The 19817-nt window shown below is 45.4% G+C and overlaps 1 protein-coding gene across 1 annotated transcript in view; it reads right to left on the bottom strand.

Annotated features, from left to right (window-relative positions):
- ALK (ALK receptor tyrosine kinase) overlaps positions 1-19817 on the bottom strand; it is a 736910-nt gene that overhangs the window by 65666 nt on the left and 651427 nt on the right. The window contains exons 10-11 of the mRNA XM_016948281.4: positions 16815-16909; positions 16511-16639 (exon numbers count right to left, since the gene is read on the bottom strand). Coding sequence (XP_016803770.3) covers positions 16511-16639; positions 16815-16909 — 224 coding nt within the window. The remainder of the gene's footprint in view (positions 1-16510; positions 16640-16814; positions 16910-19817) is intronic.

Raw genomic sequence — 19817 nt, 5'->3', positions numbered from 1 at the left:
AGTAATATGGTTCATGTAGAAAATGCAGAATAAATGCTGAATTATTTCTCCTTATGTATACATTTCAAGATACTGAATTGGTTCTCTATCATCCTCTGAAGCTGGCCAATTAACTGTTTGTACATTATTATGAATCCATGAATTTAAACATATTTTTGAGTTTTAATTAATCACAATTACTATCCTCTGAAAGCTCAAATGATCACGTCTTTGGTCAGTGGTAGCCTCCCGGGTCCTTTTGACATGACGCTAGTAGACTTTTAAAGCTTCTTTGCTATATGATATGACAAAATACTTCTTCTCCAGACCTGGAATCAACCGTTTCCTCAAAAGCCCTGATTTCTCTTAGTGGGAAAAAGTATTTTAAGTACATATTCTGGGTGCTATGGAAGCTTTTTGCTACTGGGTTGGTGATTGTCTATTTTTTTGAGTGAACAGAGCTAGGAAATATATATGTGCATGCATATATGTATATCAGTATAAACATACATCTATATGAAATACACATACATATGTATATGACAAGGTACATCATGAGTTCATATTGATATTTCCGACTCAAATTCAGGACGACAGGACTTTTTATTTAACCTCGTCTATATCATATCTGCATTTCTTTTTTCACACTGAGAACCATGTCTCTCAGAAACACATGTGATAGTTGAATTAGAATATATTGTAATTATTCATTTACTTTACCTCTCCTTACACACAGTATTAGAGTCACAATCTTTACTACTACCACCATTATTAATATAAAAATTGAGAGCATTCAACTTTTTTTTGTATATGTTCTTTCCGTTCTCCTGTGATTTTGTGTACTGTACTACACATAGCTGCCCCAGGCAGATAGCCATTACATATGCTTCTCTTTCCTCTTTATCCCTTACTTCGTCATAGTTCTGTAAGTATTTATATTTATTGCTCACATCAGTCATTATGTTGCTATTTCTGTAGTCATTTTCGTTGTCCGAAGCTTGTTTTAAAGTAAATTCCTTAGAGAGGGGTCACTGGAGAAATATTCCTTGAATTATTTGAGTGTTGATAATATATTTTTCCCTAGAGTATCTTAAAGATGCTACTCATTTTCTTGTTATATAAAGTGTTGCTGTCAGAAACTGATAATTTTAAATTTCCTTCTCTAATAAGTCACTAGCTATTTTGCTTAGGTGTCCAAAGTAATTTTTTTCTTTCTATTTAAAGTCCAGCAATTTTACTAGAATACACATTGGTACCGCTCCTTCTGGGTTAATATTCTTAGGTATACAGTGTGCTCTTTTAACAAGTGGCTTCAATAAGGATATTTTCCTGGAGTTATACTTTTAAGTATTTTGTTTTGTTCTAGTTATTCGGTTTTCTTCATCAGGTCTTTCAATTATTTCTATGTTGGATCTTCATGTATATTCCAGTAAAATTGCCGGACTTTAAAATAAAAAGAAAAAAATACTTTGGGCACCTAAGCAAAATAGCAAATGACTTATTAGAGAAGGAAATTTAAAATTATCAGAGTTTTTGACAGCAACACTTTATATAACAAGAAAATAGAGTCTTTGATGTGTGTCTTCTTTTTCATTTTAAAAAAATTTCCTCTTTTTAACTTCTATTTCTTATAAGGCATAAACTGTTGTATTTCTTGGCTTTTTGTTCCTTCCCTTAATAGATTAGCCTTCATTTTTGAAAATAGTTTTTCTTTTATTGCAAATTCTTTGCTGAGTTCTAGCACCACATTTCTGAGTTTTTCTTACAATGACTTATGTTATTTTTCATGTCTTATATTATTGTTTTTGTGTCTTTTAGCTCATTTTAAAACAGAAGGTTAGATTCTGACTCATCCAATAAGCACGTCTTTCTGGCATGATTTTGCTTTCTGTAGGCGTGTTATTCTGCCCTCTGTATCCTGTTTTTGTTTTCTTATTTTAATTTTGAATGATATTTGATCTTGATGCTCTTCTGTTATGTATTTTTATGTGAGATTAGTTTTCCTGGATTTTTAGGGTTCAGGAGCTTTTTTATTTCACAGAACTCCCTCTACTCCTTTTTTTAATACAGTGTTCAAAAATATGGCAGTTTGGCCAGGTGTGGTGACTCATGCCTGTAATCCCAGCACTTTGGGAGGCTGAGGCAGGTGGATCAGCTGAGGTCAGGAGTTCGAGACCAGACTGGCCAACGTGGTAAAACCGTCTCTCCTAAAAATACAAATATTAGCCAGGTATGGTGGTGGGTGCCTATGTCCCAGCTACTTGGGAGGCTGAGGCAGGTGGATCACCTGAAGCCAGGAGGCTGAGGTTGCAGTGAGCTCAGATCATGCCACTGCACTCCAGCTTGGGTGACAGAGGGAGACTCTGCCTCAAAAAAAAAAAAAAAAAAAAAAAAAAAAAAAAAAAAAAGGCAGTTTGCTTTCTGAGGTTTCTGACTGTTTTTTTCCTTCACTTTTATCTGGACATTCTCTTATTTATTTATTCTCTATTATCCCTTTCCTACTCAATATTGATTTTATCCCCAGAACTTTCTTCTCCAAGCCGGCCCTTTCCTGCAATGACGTTTGCTGGCCAGGCTGCTCCAGCCCCTTCAGATCTGACTGTGGCACTCCTGGTCCCCTGCACTGGGCAAAGCCGCTCCCACTTTCAGAAGCTGTTCTCAGACTGGCTTTCTGTAATTTCTAGCAACTATCTCTTGGCTATTTAGGGGTTCTCCTGTTCTCAGGCCTGTTTCTTTCCTGTCTTATATCTTGTACAGATGCTGATACCATGCGGGTCTTGTGGTTGTTGGTGCTTTGACCTATCTCACTTGCATTTTGAAGTTTTAGGGGAATGCCTTATCTTCAAATTTTGCTGTCAATATTGTTCATGGGTTTTCAGTTTTGATATATGGGTGTTCTGTGCTTATGTAGGGATTTGGAAAGATTAAAAAAAAAAAACTATGCTGTTACCACCATCACTGCCCTCTTCCCAGAATCCTAGAAACATTTTTTAAATGTAGAAATCATTTGAGCTCATTTGCTATGGTGAGCCCCTGTATGCCATCTATCTGGTCAGAGCCCTCACCTGCGTTTCTCTTCCTGGGCTGCAGGTTTGTTTTTTCAGATTTCACCTCAGGGACATCTCCAATGACCATGGTCTAGAAACTGCCGTTTCATTATGCTCTGCCTATTTTCGATACAGCTCACTAAGTATAATTAAACCTTTTATTGATAGTGCTTCCCAGACTTAATGAGTTGTTTAGGGCTATTTGACTCTTCACTAAATGGCCTCAGGCATAAATATTTTATAGTGACTCTGTCTCTGCTGGCAGGTGTCTCTCGGTACTGCAGCATGTCCACCCATGTTTAATCTTACTTTACCTCTAAGATCAGGTGAGGGCATGAGAGTGGCCCTACCCCTCTTCATGTATCAGGCTAAGGGGCAGTTAACTGCAGAAAATCTTTATATCACAGTTTTGGAACATATTTATATTTTGGCATTTATATTTGGTGGATGGTGGAAGGTATTGGAAGTCTAACTTCAGATAAAAGGATGGTATCATGATTCTGAATGAACAGGGTTGAGAATGTTGAGGCCTTCAATTTCAATGGACAATTTATGGTACATTTCTCCTCCAGTAAGCCTAGCTCCTTACAACCGCGATAGGTCAGTAGATAGGGAAGGGAGAAGAACTGTGACTTTTGTCTCAAAAGTCATGCAATCATGTAGAAAAGTTAAGCAATTGGCCGGTGATTGCAAAGTAAACCTGGGGCTAAGTGAGGAGGGGCACATCTCCTTTCCTCTTTCTACAACACGAACTGTTTTCAGTTGATAAATTTTCCATGCTGTTCTTCCAGCTTGTTTCTCAGACTGAATTTATTTGCGTGTATGTGCATGCACAGGTACACACATGTGTGTGCTTATACACATACATGCACATATGCTTGCATGTGCACCTGTGAGCGCCTGCCCATGTGTGCCTGTGTATACACACCCACCCCGTTCATTCAGGCAAAGCTTTCTCTGTGGTTCTTTGTGTATGATGAGAAGTTAGGGGTGGTAACAACAACAATGATCACGCCAGCCCTGTCTTTTACTAGAAATGCTCACACACATGATCTCATTTTTACTGTTACATTGTTGTTTCCTTTGCTCCAGACACAGTTTCTCTAGACAGGCAGAGTGCCTGATAATGCTGAAGTATCCCATGGAACAAAGACCAGAGGCCCATCTCCCTCCCTACGGAAGGCAGACACCCCTTCTTGGAGAGGGACTTCCGAGTGAGCTTGCCCCTATCAACAGGGCAGCAAGCTGGGGCTGCCTAGATAAAAGCTGCTTTCAGGGCTGAATTGCCCTAAGCAGCTCTGACACCCAGTGATCTGCAGGAGATTTTAATGGCTCCTGTGATGGCTGCTGTATTGTGTTCGCAGCCACCCCCTGCTCCCCAAGGGAAAGTCAGGAACACAAGGGAGAAGAGAAAGGTCACAGGAAAAACACTACCCTGAAAGCAGAGCTGTAAAAATTAAGTTAAGGGAGGCCTCAGGGCTAATTTGGTTATTTCTAACTTGGCTTCGGGCCAGAGTGGGGCCAATAAAGTGTTTGATATCACATGGGTGCTGTGGACTCAGCCATCTGTAGGTTACGCATAATGGATTTGGTTTTGAGGCTTAAGTGGGAAGTGGTTGGTGGTTTAAATACCAGCTCTGCCACACTCAAGCCCAAAGGGTCATGGACTTCTGCCTTGTCCATTCTTGTCTGCGGATAGGAGAGATTTAATCACCATAGGGGTTATGTGATTAGGACTTGCGGCCTCCTGTTGTAAGGTTCACTAGCATCTAAGAGAGAGGCAAACGTGTGGGAAGCCCCAGCCCCTCACTCTATTCTAAGTCATTCCTGCTCATTGTTTGGTTCTAACTCATGATGACTGAAATCTCTACAAGGCCCTTGGAATTGTAACACTTCTGACAGATGAGCAGACGGAGGTGCAGGCAGCCCAACTGGCTTGGGGATTTGGAGCTAGAAAGGTGTCCCGACTTCTGGGTCTAGGTCCCAGATCCTCTAAAATAAATTGGAAGACTGAGACGCATATGAGAAGATATGAGATCCAAATTTCAGGGGCAGAAAAGAAAGCAGTGGGGAAGCATTAGGACCAAATACTAGAACAAGAAGAGAAGGCAAAGTGTGTAAGACTAGAGGACTAGAGAAAAGAAGGGAAGGGATGCTTCCCCTCCTATTTTTGTCTGCAATGCAGTCATGGTGGCTGGAGTTGCAGCAGCCATTTTGTAACCATGAGGCAACAAGCATGAAGAAAAGGCCAAGAGGATCTCAGAGATGTGAGTCTTGACATTATCAGGCACTGGATAATGACAGTAGTCACTTCTAGGGCCACTGAATTAACATCAGCAGTCATCTATAAAATAGTTATTGTTGTAGGACTGGACTAATCCTTGGGCTCCCAGCCATTGGCTGGATCCTACTTCAACCTCAATGGAGCCTCCTAGAATCAAGATCTCCCAGCTACTTGCAATGAAACACCACTGAACAGAGAATCCTGCTGCTGTCTCTCAAACAGCAATGCCAGCCTGGATTGGAACCAACTTTTTCGTGCTTCTTCAGAGTTGACTGCACGTGGCCTTCTGCCTGACTTCTTCGATGAAGAGCCAGGCACCCTGGTCACTCCCCCGGCCCAGTCTGGTCAGCCAAGGCATGCTCCCCTACTCCACCCACCCTCTGCTGTGTCTCAGTGCACTTCACCGTCAAGGCCTTCAGAGCTTTGGGTGTTGCACGGATGTTGTGGAAGGCCTTGAAGATTTCCCTAGGCCACACCAGCCTAGAGTAAGAAGTAGCATCTTAATATTAGTAGCCAGTAGCATTTTCCTGATTCTGCTCCCACGTCCTTGAAGGAACCTGAAGTTTTTTTCCCTCGATACTTCATTGTTAGGGCCCACATTCACACACATGTGTGCTCGGCCACCGCCACCCCTGTCCCCTTGACCTGCTTTACTATTTTCACGGCATATCACTTTGAAATGATGCCATCTATACACTAGTTTGCTTTCTGCACTAGCACATATACTCCATAAGAGTAGGGCTTGTCTGTTTTGTTCACTGCTTTGTGTCCAGGGCCTAAAACAGTGCTAGTCACAGAGAGGGTGGTTAATAAATCTTTGTTATGTGAAAAACAAAACCAAAGCAAAATGAAATAGAAACAACAGAGTAGCCCAAATGCCATCTCCAAACCCACCTGAGTGGTCAGAAGGAGGTGGTCATGCACGCCAGGGGTACAGTGAGTGGGTGCTGGGACACTTTTGGCCCTTTGGGGCTCCTGTTTTAGTGTTAGAATGTTTAAGATGGACAAACCAGAGTGGTTTTGTTAGTGTAAGTGGACGTTTGCTGAAAGGCCTTTTGTTTTGTCTCTTACGCATGATTGGAAGGGGTTGGGCTTCTGAGGAGCTGGCGCACACTCTCACATACTCACTCGAGCACACACAATTGCGCACACCAGCCCACACTCATACATGCATGCATACACATATCCAAAATGCAGGGTGCCCTGTTTTTTTTGTTGTTGTTGTTGTTGTTTCTTTTTTGAGACAGAGTCTTGCCCTGTCACCCAGGCTGGAGTACAGTGGTGAGATCTTAGCTCACTGCAACCTCTGCTTCCTGGGTTCAAGTGATTCTCGTGCCTTGGCCACTCAAGTAGCTGAGATTACAGGCACATACCACCACACCAGCTAATTTTTGTATTTCTGTAGAGACAGGGTTTCACCATGTTGGCCAGGCTGGTCTTGAACTCCGGACCTCAAGTGATCTGCCCACCTTGGCTTCCCAAAGTGCTAGGATTACAGGCATGAGCCACTGTGCCTGGCCGAGCCCTGTGTTTTTAAGAAAACACGTGAGTCCTACTCCTTAGCAGCGTGGCCACTCCCCTAATCCCATGTCTGACGAAATGGATTGGCTGGTAGACTGAATGGTCTAGTTAGTAGGATCACGATCATAAAGCCAGCTGAGGGGAAAGAAATAGTCCTCTTTTCCAGGAAACTATTTTGATGCCCAGGGAGTTTTTCTGATTCTCAGTTAGGTTGCTGGACAACCACACACTAAGCCTTGTTTTCTTTCTTTTTAACATTTTTCCTAGAATATGATCATTGTTAGATCTGCCAATCACTTACTAAAAAATAATAAAAATTAGATGACTACAATTTGCTCTTATCTTATTATGAAGACACTGTTAATATTCACCATAAAAACAAATCAGAGCTGGGCGTGGTGGCTCATGCCTATAATCTCAGCACTTTGGGAGGCCTCGGCGAGTGGATCACCTGAGGTCAGAAGTTCAAGACCAGCCTGGCCAACATGGTGAAACCCCGTCTCTACTAAAAATGCAAAAATTAGCTGGGCGTGGTGGCAGGTGCCTGTAATCCCAGCTACTTGGGAGGCTGAGGCAGAATTGCTTGAACCCAGGAGGTGGAGGTTGCAGTGAGCCAAGATCACGGCACTGCACTCCAGCCTGGGTGACAAGAGCGAAACTCCATCTCAAAAAACAAAACAAAACAAAACAAAAACCCCAAACCAAAAAACAAAGCATCTCCAATTTAATCACTTCAAATTTGTTTAAAAGAATTTTCGTGAACAAGGTTTTGACGCATCCATTGTTTTCAAGATCTTGATAAGCTTTAGAAGACTAAAGATCCTCTTTTAAATTATACGGATGAGAGGATTTTTCGGGCAATCCTCTATACCCCACACAAATCATTTATTTCCCCCAAGGGGAGTTTGAGGGCTTTACCTGAAAACTGATGAGCAATTAGGTTGGGGGAATTTACTGAATGAGAGGACACAAAATTCAAGATATTAACCTCCCCTCCAGATACATATTTATGTGTATACATAAGAGTGTGAAGCTCATAGAATTTCGTGTATACACAAAAGTGTGCACAACTCATAGAAGGAGGTGGATTGTAAATGCACTGAATATTTATAGAAGGCAACACATGAGGGGTGAGTGAATTGGCCCAATCTTTTTGCTTACATATATATTTAATAATAATGTTAATTACAATGTCACAACAGCATTTTATATCAGCATATTGTTTTGTACCTTTGAAAGCCTGATAGAAATGATCTCATTTGCTCAGTACAATAGCCAGCTCTGAGAAAGAACTGTGGCAAGTAATTAATATTCCTACTTGATGGATGAGGAAATGGGGCCCAGAATCTTTGACTCTCCTGAAGTTGCATGGCCAGAACCTTGGTCTCTGGGATTCTATGCCAATTCACTTACTGTCTTGCTATTGCCTGGCACTCAGTAGGTGCTTCGTGACTATTTAAGCATCTGTAGAATATTGAATACATAGTCTTGAGATTGATCCTAGGAATTCTGCCCATCAGAATCCCCACTGGGCTCCCAGAGCTTCCTGGTGAATGTTCGTCTCCAGCATGGAGAAGCCACTACAGGCAGGCTCTAAGATGGCCTCAGTGGTCCCCAGCTTCTGATAATCACACCCTTGTGTAACCTCCTCCCTTTGAGTATAGGTGAGATCTGTGAATTGCTTCTAACCAGCAGAATATGGCACAGATGGTGAGATGTCGTTTACTTGCTTATAAAATCATAATTTCTGTGTTACTAGAAGACTCTCTCTCTCTCTCTCTCCCCACCCCACCCCCTCGTCCCCACACTAGCTTTAAAAAAGTAAGCTGCCATACTGGGGAGAAACCAAGGTTGGCCTCCAGCCAGTTAGGAAGTGAGGCCCTCAGTCCAGTAACCCTCCAAGAACTGCCAACCACCATATGAGTTTGGCAGTGAACCCTTCCCCAGTAGAGCTTTCAGATGAGACCCCAGTCCTGGCTGACACCCTAACTGCAACCTTACGAGAGACTATGAAGTGGAGGACCCAGTTGAGCTGTGTCTGATTTCCTGACCTGCAGAAACTGGTATAATAAATGTGTGTTGTTATAGCCACTGTGTTTATGGTCATTTGTTACAACACAATAGATAACTATCCAGGCACCCCAAATCCCCTGCTGCACAGCTGGTACACGCTTTGGCCTCCTCATCTTTTGTGTAAGCACCCAGCAGGGAGGGCACTGGCTGGGATGAGTTCTGCCCTGTGCCCTCTCTCTCCTCCCTGACTCCATGATAGCTAAGGCAATTCCACCTCTTGTTTCTTTTCCTCTCAATAGGAGAGGGGCAAGCTGGGAAGACCACCTTTTGTGATCAAGAGTTAGCATTTTAACCTTTTTACTCCTAGATTCACTGTCCACCTCCAGGCCCGGATGAATTAAAAAAAATGTTTTTCTTTGTCCAAAACCACTGAAGCTTTGCTGCAACAAGCAGAGAACTAAATAGGCTCTGAGAAGATGCAGAGCTGTTTTACAGGCAGAAGCAGCAAGTCTGAGAGAAGAATGATAAAAAAGTAGTCTTCCCAAACAAGTACTTAATGCACTTGCCCTGATGGAGGGGCCTTTGTGTTCTGTTAGTCTTCAAGCTAAATGATCTTAATCAAGGCATACTGAGCCCAGAGTTCCTGGATCATTTATTGTCTCTCACTTATGCAAGCTTTCACTGAAACAAATAAGAAAAAACAACATGTTTTCTCAGGCCAGTCAGGAGAGAGAAAGGCAATGGTTCCTGTCTGCTGCTTAGAAGGGCAACAGTATCGACTTTATGTGGAAGCATTTTGTCAGCAGCTTTGCCATAATTCCAACCCCCACCTAGCATTAGACTGGAGGTTCATGAGGCATCTTTGAGTCTGTCAGAGCTGGGTGAGTCTGTGCTATTTCTTAAGGAGGGCCTGAGTTTGGGAAGTTCTGAAATAATAGTGTTGATGCCTTTCTATCTCACAGGACACATTATGAAAATGATGATTAGTTCAGAATAATTTGCAATGCATCATCTAGGGCAAGGTCAAGTGAGGGCACCTGTCCTGGTTCTAGAGGTGATCAGAATCAGAAGTCTCTCTTGTGCTGGGATAGTAGTGGCTTCATACTGGGCTTATGCAGACAAAGCTTTGGGTGATCATTTTTCAAGAGAACACTTTGGCTCGTTCACAGCCTCAGAGCCCCAGGCCCCTGCATAGGGTTTGGCACAGAGCAGGCACCCAGTACATGCTTGTTAAACTGAACTATATGAGTTGTTAGTCCCTAGGCTTGGGATTCAGGGAAAGCAATGATGTCTGCATTGGGTGCTGAGTTGAATCTCCCGAGTGGAAAGAAAACAGCTGATTTGGATGCAGCAAGAGCTTCTCCCTTATGCTGGTCAGCAATTGGGCAGTATTTAGTATTGTTCCTAACAGGCATGGGCTTAGAGTTGGAAACACTTTGGAGTGAGCCGGCTTGACTTTGAACCCTGGCTCTGCATTTGATTAGTGGGTCAAGTCACATAATCTTTCTGATCCTCTGTTTCCTCAATTGTAAAATGGGAAGAAAATGATGGCTCAGGTAGCTCCTTATGTGTCAGGCACCTCTCTAAGCCCTGAATACATATAAACGTATGTGATCCTTGCATCAAACCTAAGCGATGTAAGCATTGATAATCTAAGCACCATTTTTTGATGCAAGGAAACAAAGGCACAGACAGCAGAAGGGAGGTGCTTAGAGTGAGTGGCATAGCTGGGGTTTGGACACAGGTAGTCTGTGCTCTTAAAAAAGATGCTATATTGCTTCCTCATAGTGACATCTCTCTCAGGGAGTCTGTGAGAATCAAATGAAAGAGACACTGAATGAGCTTAGTGACTGTCACCCTGTGTTCAGATGGAAGGAGGTGGCTGACAAATGGCGGAACACACTCTGGGAAGCTCTATTGCTGATGGGTGCTTGGCCTTCAGCCCAGCCTCCAGTTCCACCCTGTCACCGTCACCAGGTCCCTGGAGAAGTGCTTTCTCACCATCAAGCCAACCCTGGTGTTCACTGATGTCCACCTCTTGGGGATGCTGACTGGCTCTCCAGCATGAAAGCCTCTTCCACTGGAAGAGACTCATTAGCATTGGTAATGGGATCATGAATCACAAATTAGTTCTTTGCCACCTCTCTTCCTGGAGCACAGCCGTGCTTGCTCCAGGGAAGGGAGACACACCCAAATGAATAGTGACATTCTAATTGGGAGGGCGCCGAACGTGCTGCGATGACTGGGGTCCCAAGAGCCTTGTTAAGGCTGGTACTTCCTGCGTCATCGCTAGTGTGCTTGCTATAAATAGGTGATAATCTAAAATTAGCGAGATAATCTAAAATAAGCGAGAACACAGAGCATGAGGTTAATCAGCAGGGCAGCTGAGCAGGGAAATGACCAGTGTCTCAAGTGGCTCCAAGGGTTCTAACTACGGTCCCATGCCTGCCACCCCTTAATGAACAGTTCCCCCCCAGCTGAATGGGTGCTAACAGAAGTGCCTTCCAAGTGCACCAGTGAAGGCTGGGGAGCATGGAGGAATGCCAATTAGCTGCAATTATCAGCTTTCTTACATGTGCGTGGGAACACTGCCTGCCTGGGGGCACCGTCTTGAATGTTAGTGAAGATGCAGATGTGCTCTGTTGAAACGAAAACTAACATAAGAAGCCAGATCCCTCTGGAAGACCTATTCAGTAATGAAAGAGAGATCCCTCTCGAAGACCTATTCAATAATGGGATTCCTAAAAGATTTCTTTATCACAACTTTGACCTTCTAAATGTTATCTGGCTTAGAAATTTTCACTTTCTGCATGATTTTTAAGAAACGTGATCATTTGCCTTTTACACAAGTTGTCTAACTTAGTGCAAGTTAGTTCACCTCTCTGGACCTCATCTGTTAAAGGGGGATACTATGATAGCACCAAGAGCTCAGCACAGTCCTGGCACACAGCAGTGCTTGATGAATCGCAGTTATGATTGCTGCGTGAAGAGGGAATGTGATGCAAAGCCTTTGCTTTGGGCCAGGCTCCTTGTCTGTAGGTCACGATGCAGTCCCGGGTTCCTAAATTTTTTGCTAATCAAACTTTCCTTGAGGGATGGTTAAAAATGTGGATTTTGACTTCCTGCTCCCAGACATTCGGATTCCATAGGTTGACAGTTGACAGGGGCCCAAGAATCTGCATTTTTAACAAGCAGCACTTGCAGACACCAGGGGACCCAGATGCTGATGATTTGAGGACACACTTGGAGAAACCTGGGGCTGAATCTAGTTCCTTGGCTGGCCAGCTCACTGCTGCACTTGTGAGTCCTGGACTGTGTCCGTAACTGGGGATTTCTGGGGAAAGCTGTTAATGATGCCATTAACGCAAGAGTCTATCTGAGTTCCCTCCAGAGGGAACTTCCTGCTTCCTGCTCTGAATTGTCTCTGGACTTCTCACATCTTGGACCTCCCACCTTCAAGGCTGGGATGCAATGATGAGCTGTGGCTAAAGAGAGGGACTTGGCTTCCTCCCTGTCCCCAGCATGGGATTATCTGCAAGGCTAGCAAGGAAGAGGCCAGGATTTTTCGGAACTGGATTAGAATACATCATTGATTCAGGAACGGAGTGACTCTGAAGGGAAGAGGCCTCCTCTATTGGGGTGTGCTACTAAAGTAGGCTTGGCCGGACCTGCCGGGCCTGAGTGCAGCAGGCTCTGAGGGGAACAAAGACCCCTATCGAGTGGAAAGACAGGGTCTGAGGGAGGATGCAGGCCTGCGGAGCCTGCCTTCCAAGGATGCCGTCATCCCCAGAAGGGCATACTTGGAACATAATGGCTCTAGCTACAAATTCTATTAACTCTAATAGTTGTTCTGTGGTGAATGGATAATGCATTTAGCAGAAATAGACCCAATCAATTTATATGAAACATATAAAACTTTCTCATTGGAATTGGCATCTGTTCTTGAATCAGGAGTGTGTGTGGAAGTGGACAGCCTGTCACCCTCACTTCTGGGCACATTAGCAGTGCCATGGGTTAATTGGAGATATGGGCCAAATAAAGCCATGGCTCCCTGATGGTATCGCCCTTCAACCCTTGGAATCTTGGAGCTGGAAACGGGAAGGGACTTGGACGCTGTCTACTTCTAACCTTGATTTTTAAAAAAATTGCAGTCTCTCTGCCCTTGTCTGTGTTCACATTAACCCCCCTCATCTGCTGACTTGCCCCGACGGGAGGACCTGCAGAGCAGAATGGCCCCAGGCCCACGGCTTGCTAGTGCAACCAGCCAGGGCCCAGTGGGGGTGTTCTCTCTTTTAGTCCAGTGCTTTTCCCATGACTCTACATAGTTTTAATTGCTTTTATCCCCCCTTTGGCGAGAGATGTGTACGCAGAAAATGGCAGACCCACCTGTCACCAAATAGCTAGAGGCAAGGCTGTGGTTTTGATGCCAAGGCTCCACAGTTAGGGTTGTGGAGTTGGGCCCAAAGTTTGGGCGGGTTCTCCCATTAGCTGAGCTGATTCCCTTAGACTAGCCCTACACAAACAGCCTCTGAGCTCCAAGGAGAAGGATAGAGGGGTAGGGAGGTTGAGGAAGGGTCCTTGGACCCTGGGGGGCCTGCTTGTCCCAATCTGGGCTTTTTAGGGAAAGAGTGTGGCAGAGCCTGACTGTTCCTCCTCACTGCTAACATTCATTACTGCCAGAGAGAGACAGTCACAGGGAGGGGAAAGAGATAGAAAGAGAGAGAGAGAGAGAGAAGGAGGGAGTGGGGTGAGGGGGGGAAAGAGAGAGAGAGAGAGAGAAGAACCTGGCTCTGCAGCCCCGTGATCACATTACCCTAATCATTTGGTTAGTGTAACTGTATGTGCAAAGCTGACAAACGTAATTTCCCTGGACTTAATACTTGCCCCATTTTCTCTTTCAGCATCTTCATCTGATTAGCTAAAGTGACTCAGAGTCTTCCGAGAATGCTGCATGAAGCACCTGGACAGGATTTTCCCAGCCTGGAAACTTGAGTGGCTCAGCTCTGCTCCATGGGCCTGGAGGTGAAGAACCTCCCAGATCCAAGGAGTCAGACTGAGTCCCTCATCAGAAGGGAGGGCTGCTGTGGGGAGTGAGGAATGTTTAGGGAAGCTTAGAAGTGTTGTCAGTAACTGTTCTCAAAAGATCCCAAAGGGCCTTTGAGTTTCTAGTTCTCTAAAGCCTGCCCGGAGGAGAGTTGAAATGCCACCAACCACCTTGTTCCAGCCCAGCAGAAACTGACAGCTTTGAACTTTGGAAAGAAAAATCTTATTATCCTGTCTCCTTGATTGTTTGTCAGAAGGTTGGGAGCTGATTTGTTTACTGTTCGTTCAGGGCCTCTTGGCTGGAACTCTTCCCTGCTCTTTTCCATTTTTAGTGTTTATCTCCGATTGGAGACTTTGATACCTAGAAGTAGCTTAGTTGGGTGAAAGAATGTGGACTCCAGGTTGACTTCCTGGCCCTACTGCCTTCCAGCCTTGGGGCCCTTAAATTCTTCCATACCATTTTCCTCATCCCTACAATGGTAAAAACAGCAACTGTCCCTAGGCCTGTGTGAGGACAAGCTGTTGTGTGAAATAACCTAGGCTATGGGACCACGCTCAATGATCTTTCCTTTCCTTTCCTTCCCCTTCTGGCCTATCCCTCTGTCCTTCTTCAGGGGGCCTCCCAGGTAGAAGCTCTGAGCTTGGGCTTTGCAAACATGCCCTGCTGCCTCGTAGGCCACCTTCCTCCCATGGCCCAGAAGCTCCAGAACGGCGAGAATTGGCTCAGCCCTGTCCCTGTTGTAACCATGCACCGTGCTGGGCACATGTCTGCTGGGTGATTATTACTGACTGGGTGTGGCCTTGGCCTCTGACTCCATGAGTCTGCCTGGACCCATAGGCACTACCTCAGTATTGCTCTGAGACTGGGGTTGAGAATGAGGGGTCAAGTTTCTCAGTGGGGAGACTTGTGTTCCAGCTGCTGTCTCCTCCAGCCTTTAATTTTATTTAGAGGTGATGGGGGAGTCATCGCCACGTGTGAGCCACTGGTGATTTCATTAGTCTGAGTGGCCATTGGGCAGGCCCTTATTGAGTAACCTTTTAGGGACAGTGGGAGTTATGTGGCAATAAACTCAGGAGTTGAGCAGGGTGGATGGCTGTTTCCTAAATGCTGGCTGCAGGGGCCTGGCTGCTGACACCTGAGATCCAAGCTCAGGCATCCAGCCACCCACTAGTCAATAGATGTTTCTGGAGTCTCTGCTGTGTAATCGGTGCTGTTGATTAGGCTGGGCAGGGGGCTATGGCTATGTTTACTTAGCACACTAAAAGGGGAAGTCTGGCTTCTTCCCTCAATTTATAAATTTATACATTTCCTGAATTTATAACAGGGAGGTGGTAGTTGACAAAGAGCCAAGGAGTGAGTGGAGGTGAATCACTGGGCCTGGGGGGTAGGGCACTGAATGGAGAAGTTAGAAGGCTGCCTCTATCAGGTGAGACATTGGCATGAACTGGGAGGTGAGGGGGAAAGCAGAGAGAGCTGCAGTTTTGTAGGACGGGCTCCCCTCTGTGTAGGAATATACAAAGGTCTTTCATGGTTCTAGTTAAAGGGGAAGGGAGGGATGATGCGAAAAGTAACTAACTCTTTCTCCTGGGTCTGGCAGCTGGATTAGATCAGGCAGGAATCGGGAAGGGGTGACGGTTAGCCCTGGGGCAGCTTTTCATGGGACAGAAAGGAAAGGACTCCTTCAAAGACAAAGCCATGCTAATGTCTAGTTCACATGTTGAGAGCAGATGTGGCAAAGGTATGGACCTCATTTTTTGTACTTTGTGCCAAAAAAGGATTTCACATTATAAGTTGAAATTAGAGATTTATCATTGATCTGTTATTATTTTGATAAAGACTTATCTTTTATAGGAAAAAGAGTGTGGGTAGACTGTGTGTTGTACACTTGTTTCTCCAGGCTATACATAGCAGAAGACACCTCACAGGCCCAGGCACCAGTGCCTGCCTGGGAAAATCCCTTGGCTGGCTGGCATGGGGCTGGGGCAGCCTTAGTCAGCTTCTGCGGGGCTAGGCTCACAGCCGCTGGTCTAATAGAAGAGTGGTGGAGAAGTCACACCTGTGATTTATAACCAGAGGCTGAAGAGTTCTGCTGAAGTGGCAAGGGGCCATGAGAAGTCTTGGCTTGGGGTATGCTGAATAGAACAGCTTTGGAGGGATCTGAGCTCTGGGGGAACTGTGTTGAAAGGAAGCTTTGGGGGCTTTACCCATGATGGGGTAGCCCACCTTTGTGCAACAGATAACCTTGGCCAGGCCCAGCCCTCTTTATAAGGAGGAGAAATCTGAGAGTAAGCTTTGCTTTGTTCAGTAAGGCGGCAGTGAATTCAAAGCAGAGTTGGGGAAAAAAATGCCAGCTTGGTTCTCTCCTTTGGGTGGGGCCTAGGTATTCCCTAGGCATAGAGGAAGCTGCTCCTTTGTACAACCTCCAGAGGTTTCCTTTGCTCAGGCAATATGAGAACCAGACAGCTTCCTCTTGGACCCCATAGTCAGAGTGTAGGTGATACTCCTTCTAAAGACTGTTTCATTCTTTCAGCACAGCTCCCCACCCTAAAGACAGCACCAACCTTTCTTCTGCCTTTTGCAACAAGAAGTTACTGTGCTCACATTTGTGAGCTGAACCCTTACCTGTAGGGTCAAAGATGGGGGTCTGTCTTGGTGAATTTTCCCCGGGTTTCAGCTCCTTGTTTGGGTTTCTCTCAAACAGGTTTCTTGATTTGGGTGCTGTATTCTGCAGGATCTTGTCCTCTCCACTAACTGCAATAGAGAAGACCCCACGGGCTGAGTTAGGTGAGGGTTGATTTCAGGGTGAGAGATGATTTCACACTGAGGGAGGTGGGAGAGACAAGTCAGGCTTAGGCTGAGGAGGGGACAGTGAGGCCATGGGCCATGGGGGTTGGGGGACAGAGTGCTGGGGTCAGAGTGAACTCACTGGTGAGGTAGCAGTCCAGGCTGATGGAGATATTGTCAAAAGCCACGATGGCTCTGGATCCTTGTCCCCACCATGCGACCATCCGCAGCCAGAACCTGTACACATCAAGAGGAATGTGTGTGAGGAGCAAACTGGGGGGTCTTGTCTTAGGATTCAGCATCCAGCAGGTGTGTGCTGATCACCTGGCTCAGAATGTGAGTTTGAAAAAGGCTCGCTAATCCCAGAGCAGTGGCGAGAGAAGAGCAGTCAGCTCCCCCTACTTCTGCAATGCAGAGCACTTCCCCTTCCGAACTATCGCTCCATACTGTTAATGGCTGACACACTGGTCCTTAAATCCAGCCTGGAGTTTGGGGCCTGGGACCAGGACTCCCTGATAATCTGAGGAGAAATCTTTTGCTTTCTGGGTGTGCAGGATGCTTGGAAATGGGAAGAAATCTGACAGTAACTGCTTCGTTCAGTAAATGGGGAGTGATTTCAAGGCACTGAGTTGGGGAAAAAAATACCAGCTTGGGTCTCCTGTTTGGGTGAACTGAACAGGAGAAATGGGTAGGTCTGACATTCAGCCAGTGGGGCTGAAGTCATTATTAAAATATTAAAATGCTTCTGTACCAGCCAATAAAGAACCACAGTTCCACGAGTGCCCCTTGCTTGTTGCTTCAGGCAACTGGCTCCTTCCCTGGTGCCCCGACCCCTCAATTTCCCAATTAACCAGCACCCATAGGGTTTATCCATTGGTTAGCCCAGCAGGGGTCTCAAGCATCCTGGGTTTCATCCAGCATCACTGGAGGTTGCCTGCCTGGTGGTTAAATATTAAGCGACTTGACTATCACCCCTGGAAGTGTTCGTAACCAACACAGGGGTCATAAAAGTGTTAACAACAAACCCATTAAGATATTGTTTCTTTCCCCCACCCTTTCATATCCTTGGAGGGCCAGGTTCTCAGACTGTGGCCAGGGAAGGCCTTACAGTGACATAAACAGGAAAGTACTTTTGGTTTGTTTGTTTCCTGGGAAATCATCCCACGGAAGGCTAGCAGAGTCAGCTGGCCCTTTCCTGCTCTAAGTGAAGGTTTCCTGAGAACCTTAAAATCCTTTCCTACCCTCCAGAACGTCAATCCAGAATGACGTGCAGAACAGGGCGTGGTCTCTGGCATGGGTATAAAAACACCAAGAGAAGGAAGCCATACCCATCCATTGGTGACTGGGCAAACTCCATATGGTACAGCCATATGATGGGACACCAGTCAATGGTCAAGAACGGACCCGGAGACGTGCTATAAAATGGATGGACCTCAAAGATGCTAAGTTAAAGAAGCCAGACAGTAGGTGAAAGACCGCCTATTGAATGATTCCATTGATAGAAATTGTCTAGAAAAGGTAAATCTATGGGGCCAGAAAGCAGATTAGTGGTTGTCTGGGGCTGGGAGTGGGCACAGGATTGACCGCAGACTAGCACCTAGGCTTTTTTTGGGGTGATGAAAATGCTCAGAAACGGGATTGTGGTGCTCTCTCCACAGCTCTATAAATCTGTTGGAAGTCACTGACTTGTACACTTAAAGTGGGTGTATTTTATGATATATAAATTAGTTTGATAAAGCTGTTAGAAAAAAAGGAGAGAGAGGAAGAGAGAGGGAACGCAGGCCACAGGGCATTGGCCACATAGGGTGTCAAGAGCAGAAAACCAGAGCAGGGTGGCACTGGCAACATGGAGAGAACAGGGCCTGCAGGGTACAACAAGGACAAGAAATGGGATGTCAACAGTGGGAGGAAAGATGCAGAGGAAGAGATATGGAGAGAAAGGGCATTTGCTCATATGGATTTGCAGTGAGGCAGCAAAGCTTTAGCCAGTGGGTAAACTACAGCAGGGGTTGGAAGCTCCCGTTGCGCCTGTGTGCAGATGATCTCTGATCAACGTGTAGAAGATGCTGGCTTGTTAGATGCTGGCTTGGTTATTCCTGGCCAGAGAACAATTACTGTTTCCATGGAGCAAAGCTTTAAATCCCAAAACTTTTATCTGAATAACTGTGATCGATTATGCTTAACTGAACTACTCCATACATTTGTCTGTGCTTTCAACCATCTTGTGAGATCTGGTCATTCAGAAACAATCCTTTCTGTCTGAAAGTCACAATTACAGGACCCAAATCTGGTTTGATTCTAAAGAAGAAATGCCCAAATCTGTTGTAGACATGGCCAGCATCACTGGGGCTGGCCCTTCAGGCCATATTCCCCATGAAGAAGTCTCCATGCTACCCTCAGTCAGGATAGTGTGTGCTGGTGGTTGGGTGTGGAAGGAGAAGTGCCTGATGGAGAACCTTCAAATCCTGTTCTGGGCAGCTTGGGCATGCCAGATGAGTGTGCAAGAGGGGATGGACAGCACAAGGACCCTCAGCCCCTGCCACCCCGGCACTGGGGTGTATGCCTCTGAGAGGCATCTCTCATTCCAACCTTGATACACACCTGTTTTTGTTTCCTGTAAAGCTATTACATATAGGTCTATGGGGCATTCTAAGAGAAATCGACATGAACGCTGCATTCAAGTTACTTATTGTCCAGTGTGAAGATGAAGTGTCTGTACCTTGGTGTGGAATAAAGTAGAAGGAGGTCAATGCTTCATAAAGGTGCAGATACAGCAGTGTGTGAGCTCAGAGGAAGGGGGAATTACACCAGGGTGGGGAGATCAGGACAGCTTCACAGAGAAGGCAGTATTTAAGTTGGTTTTGAATGCAGGGAAGGGCTTGAGGATGTGGGTGTGGGAGTGCAGTGCAGGGAGGAGATGTCTGGAGCAGAGGAACTGCTGTGAGGGCCATGTGGGCAGGGATAGGACCTGTCCTGCTGGGGAGCAAGGAGTGAGGAAGGAGGTAAAGATGGTGTGGACCTCTGAACAGAGATCAGGCAAGGAGGTTCTGCCATTATTTCAGGGAAAATGGAGAGCCACTGGAGGTTTCTAACAGGACAGTGGCAAGATCAAAGACCTCTTAGAGGATAATTGTGATGGGATTAG

This window comes from Pan troglodytes, chromosome 12, assembly GCF_028858775.2.
Source record: "Pan troglodytes isolate AG18354 chromosome 12, NHGRI_mPanTro3-v2.0_pri, whole genome shotgun sequence".
NCBI classification, from domain to species: Eukaryota; Metazoa; Chordata; class Mammalia; order Primates; family Hominidae; genus Pan; species Pan troglodytes.
Note: the sequence above shows the minus strand (reverse complement) of the source record. Positions and strands in the feature narration are given on the sequence as shown.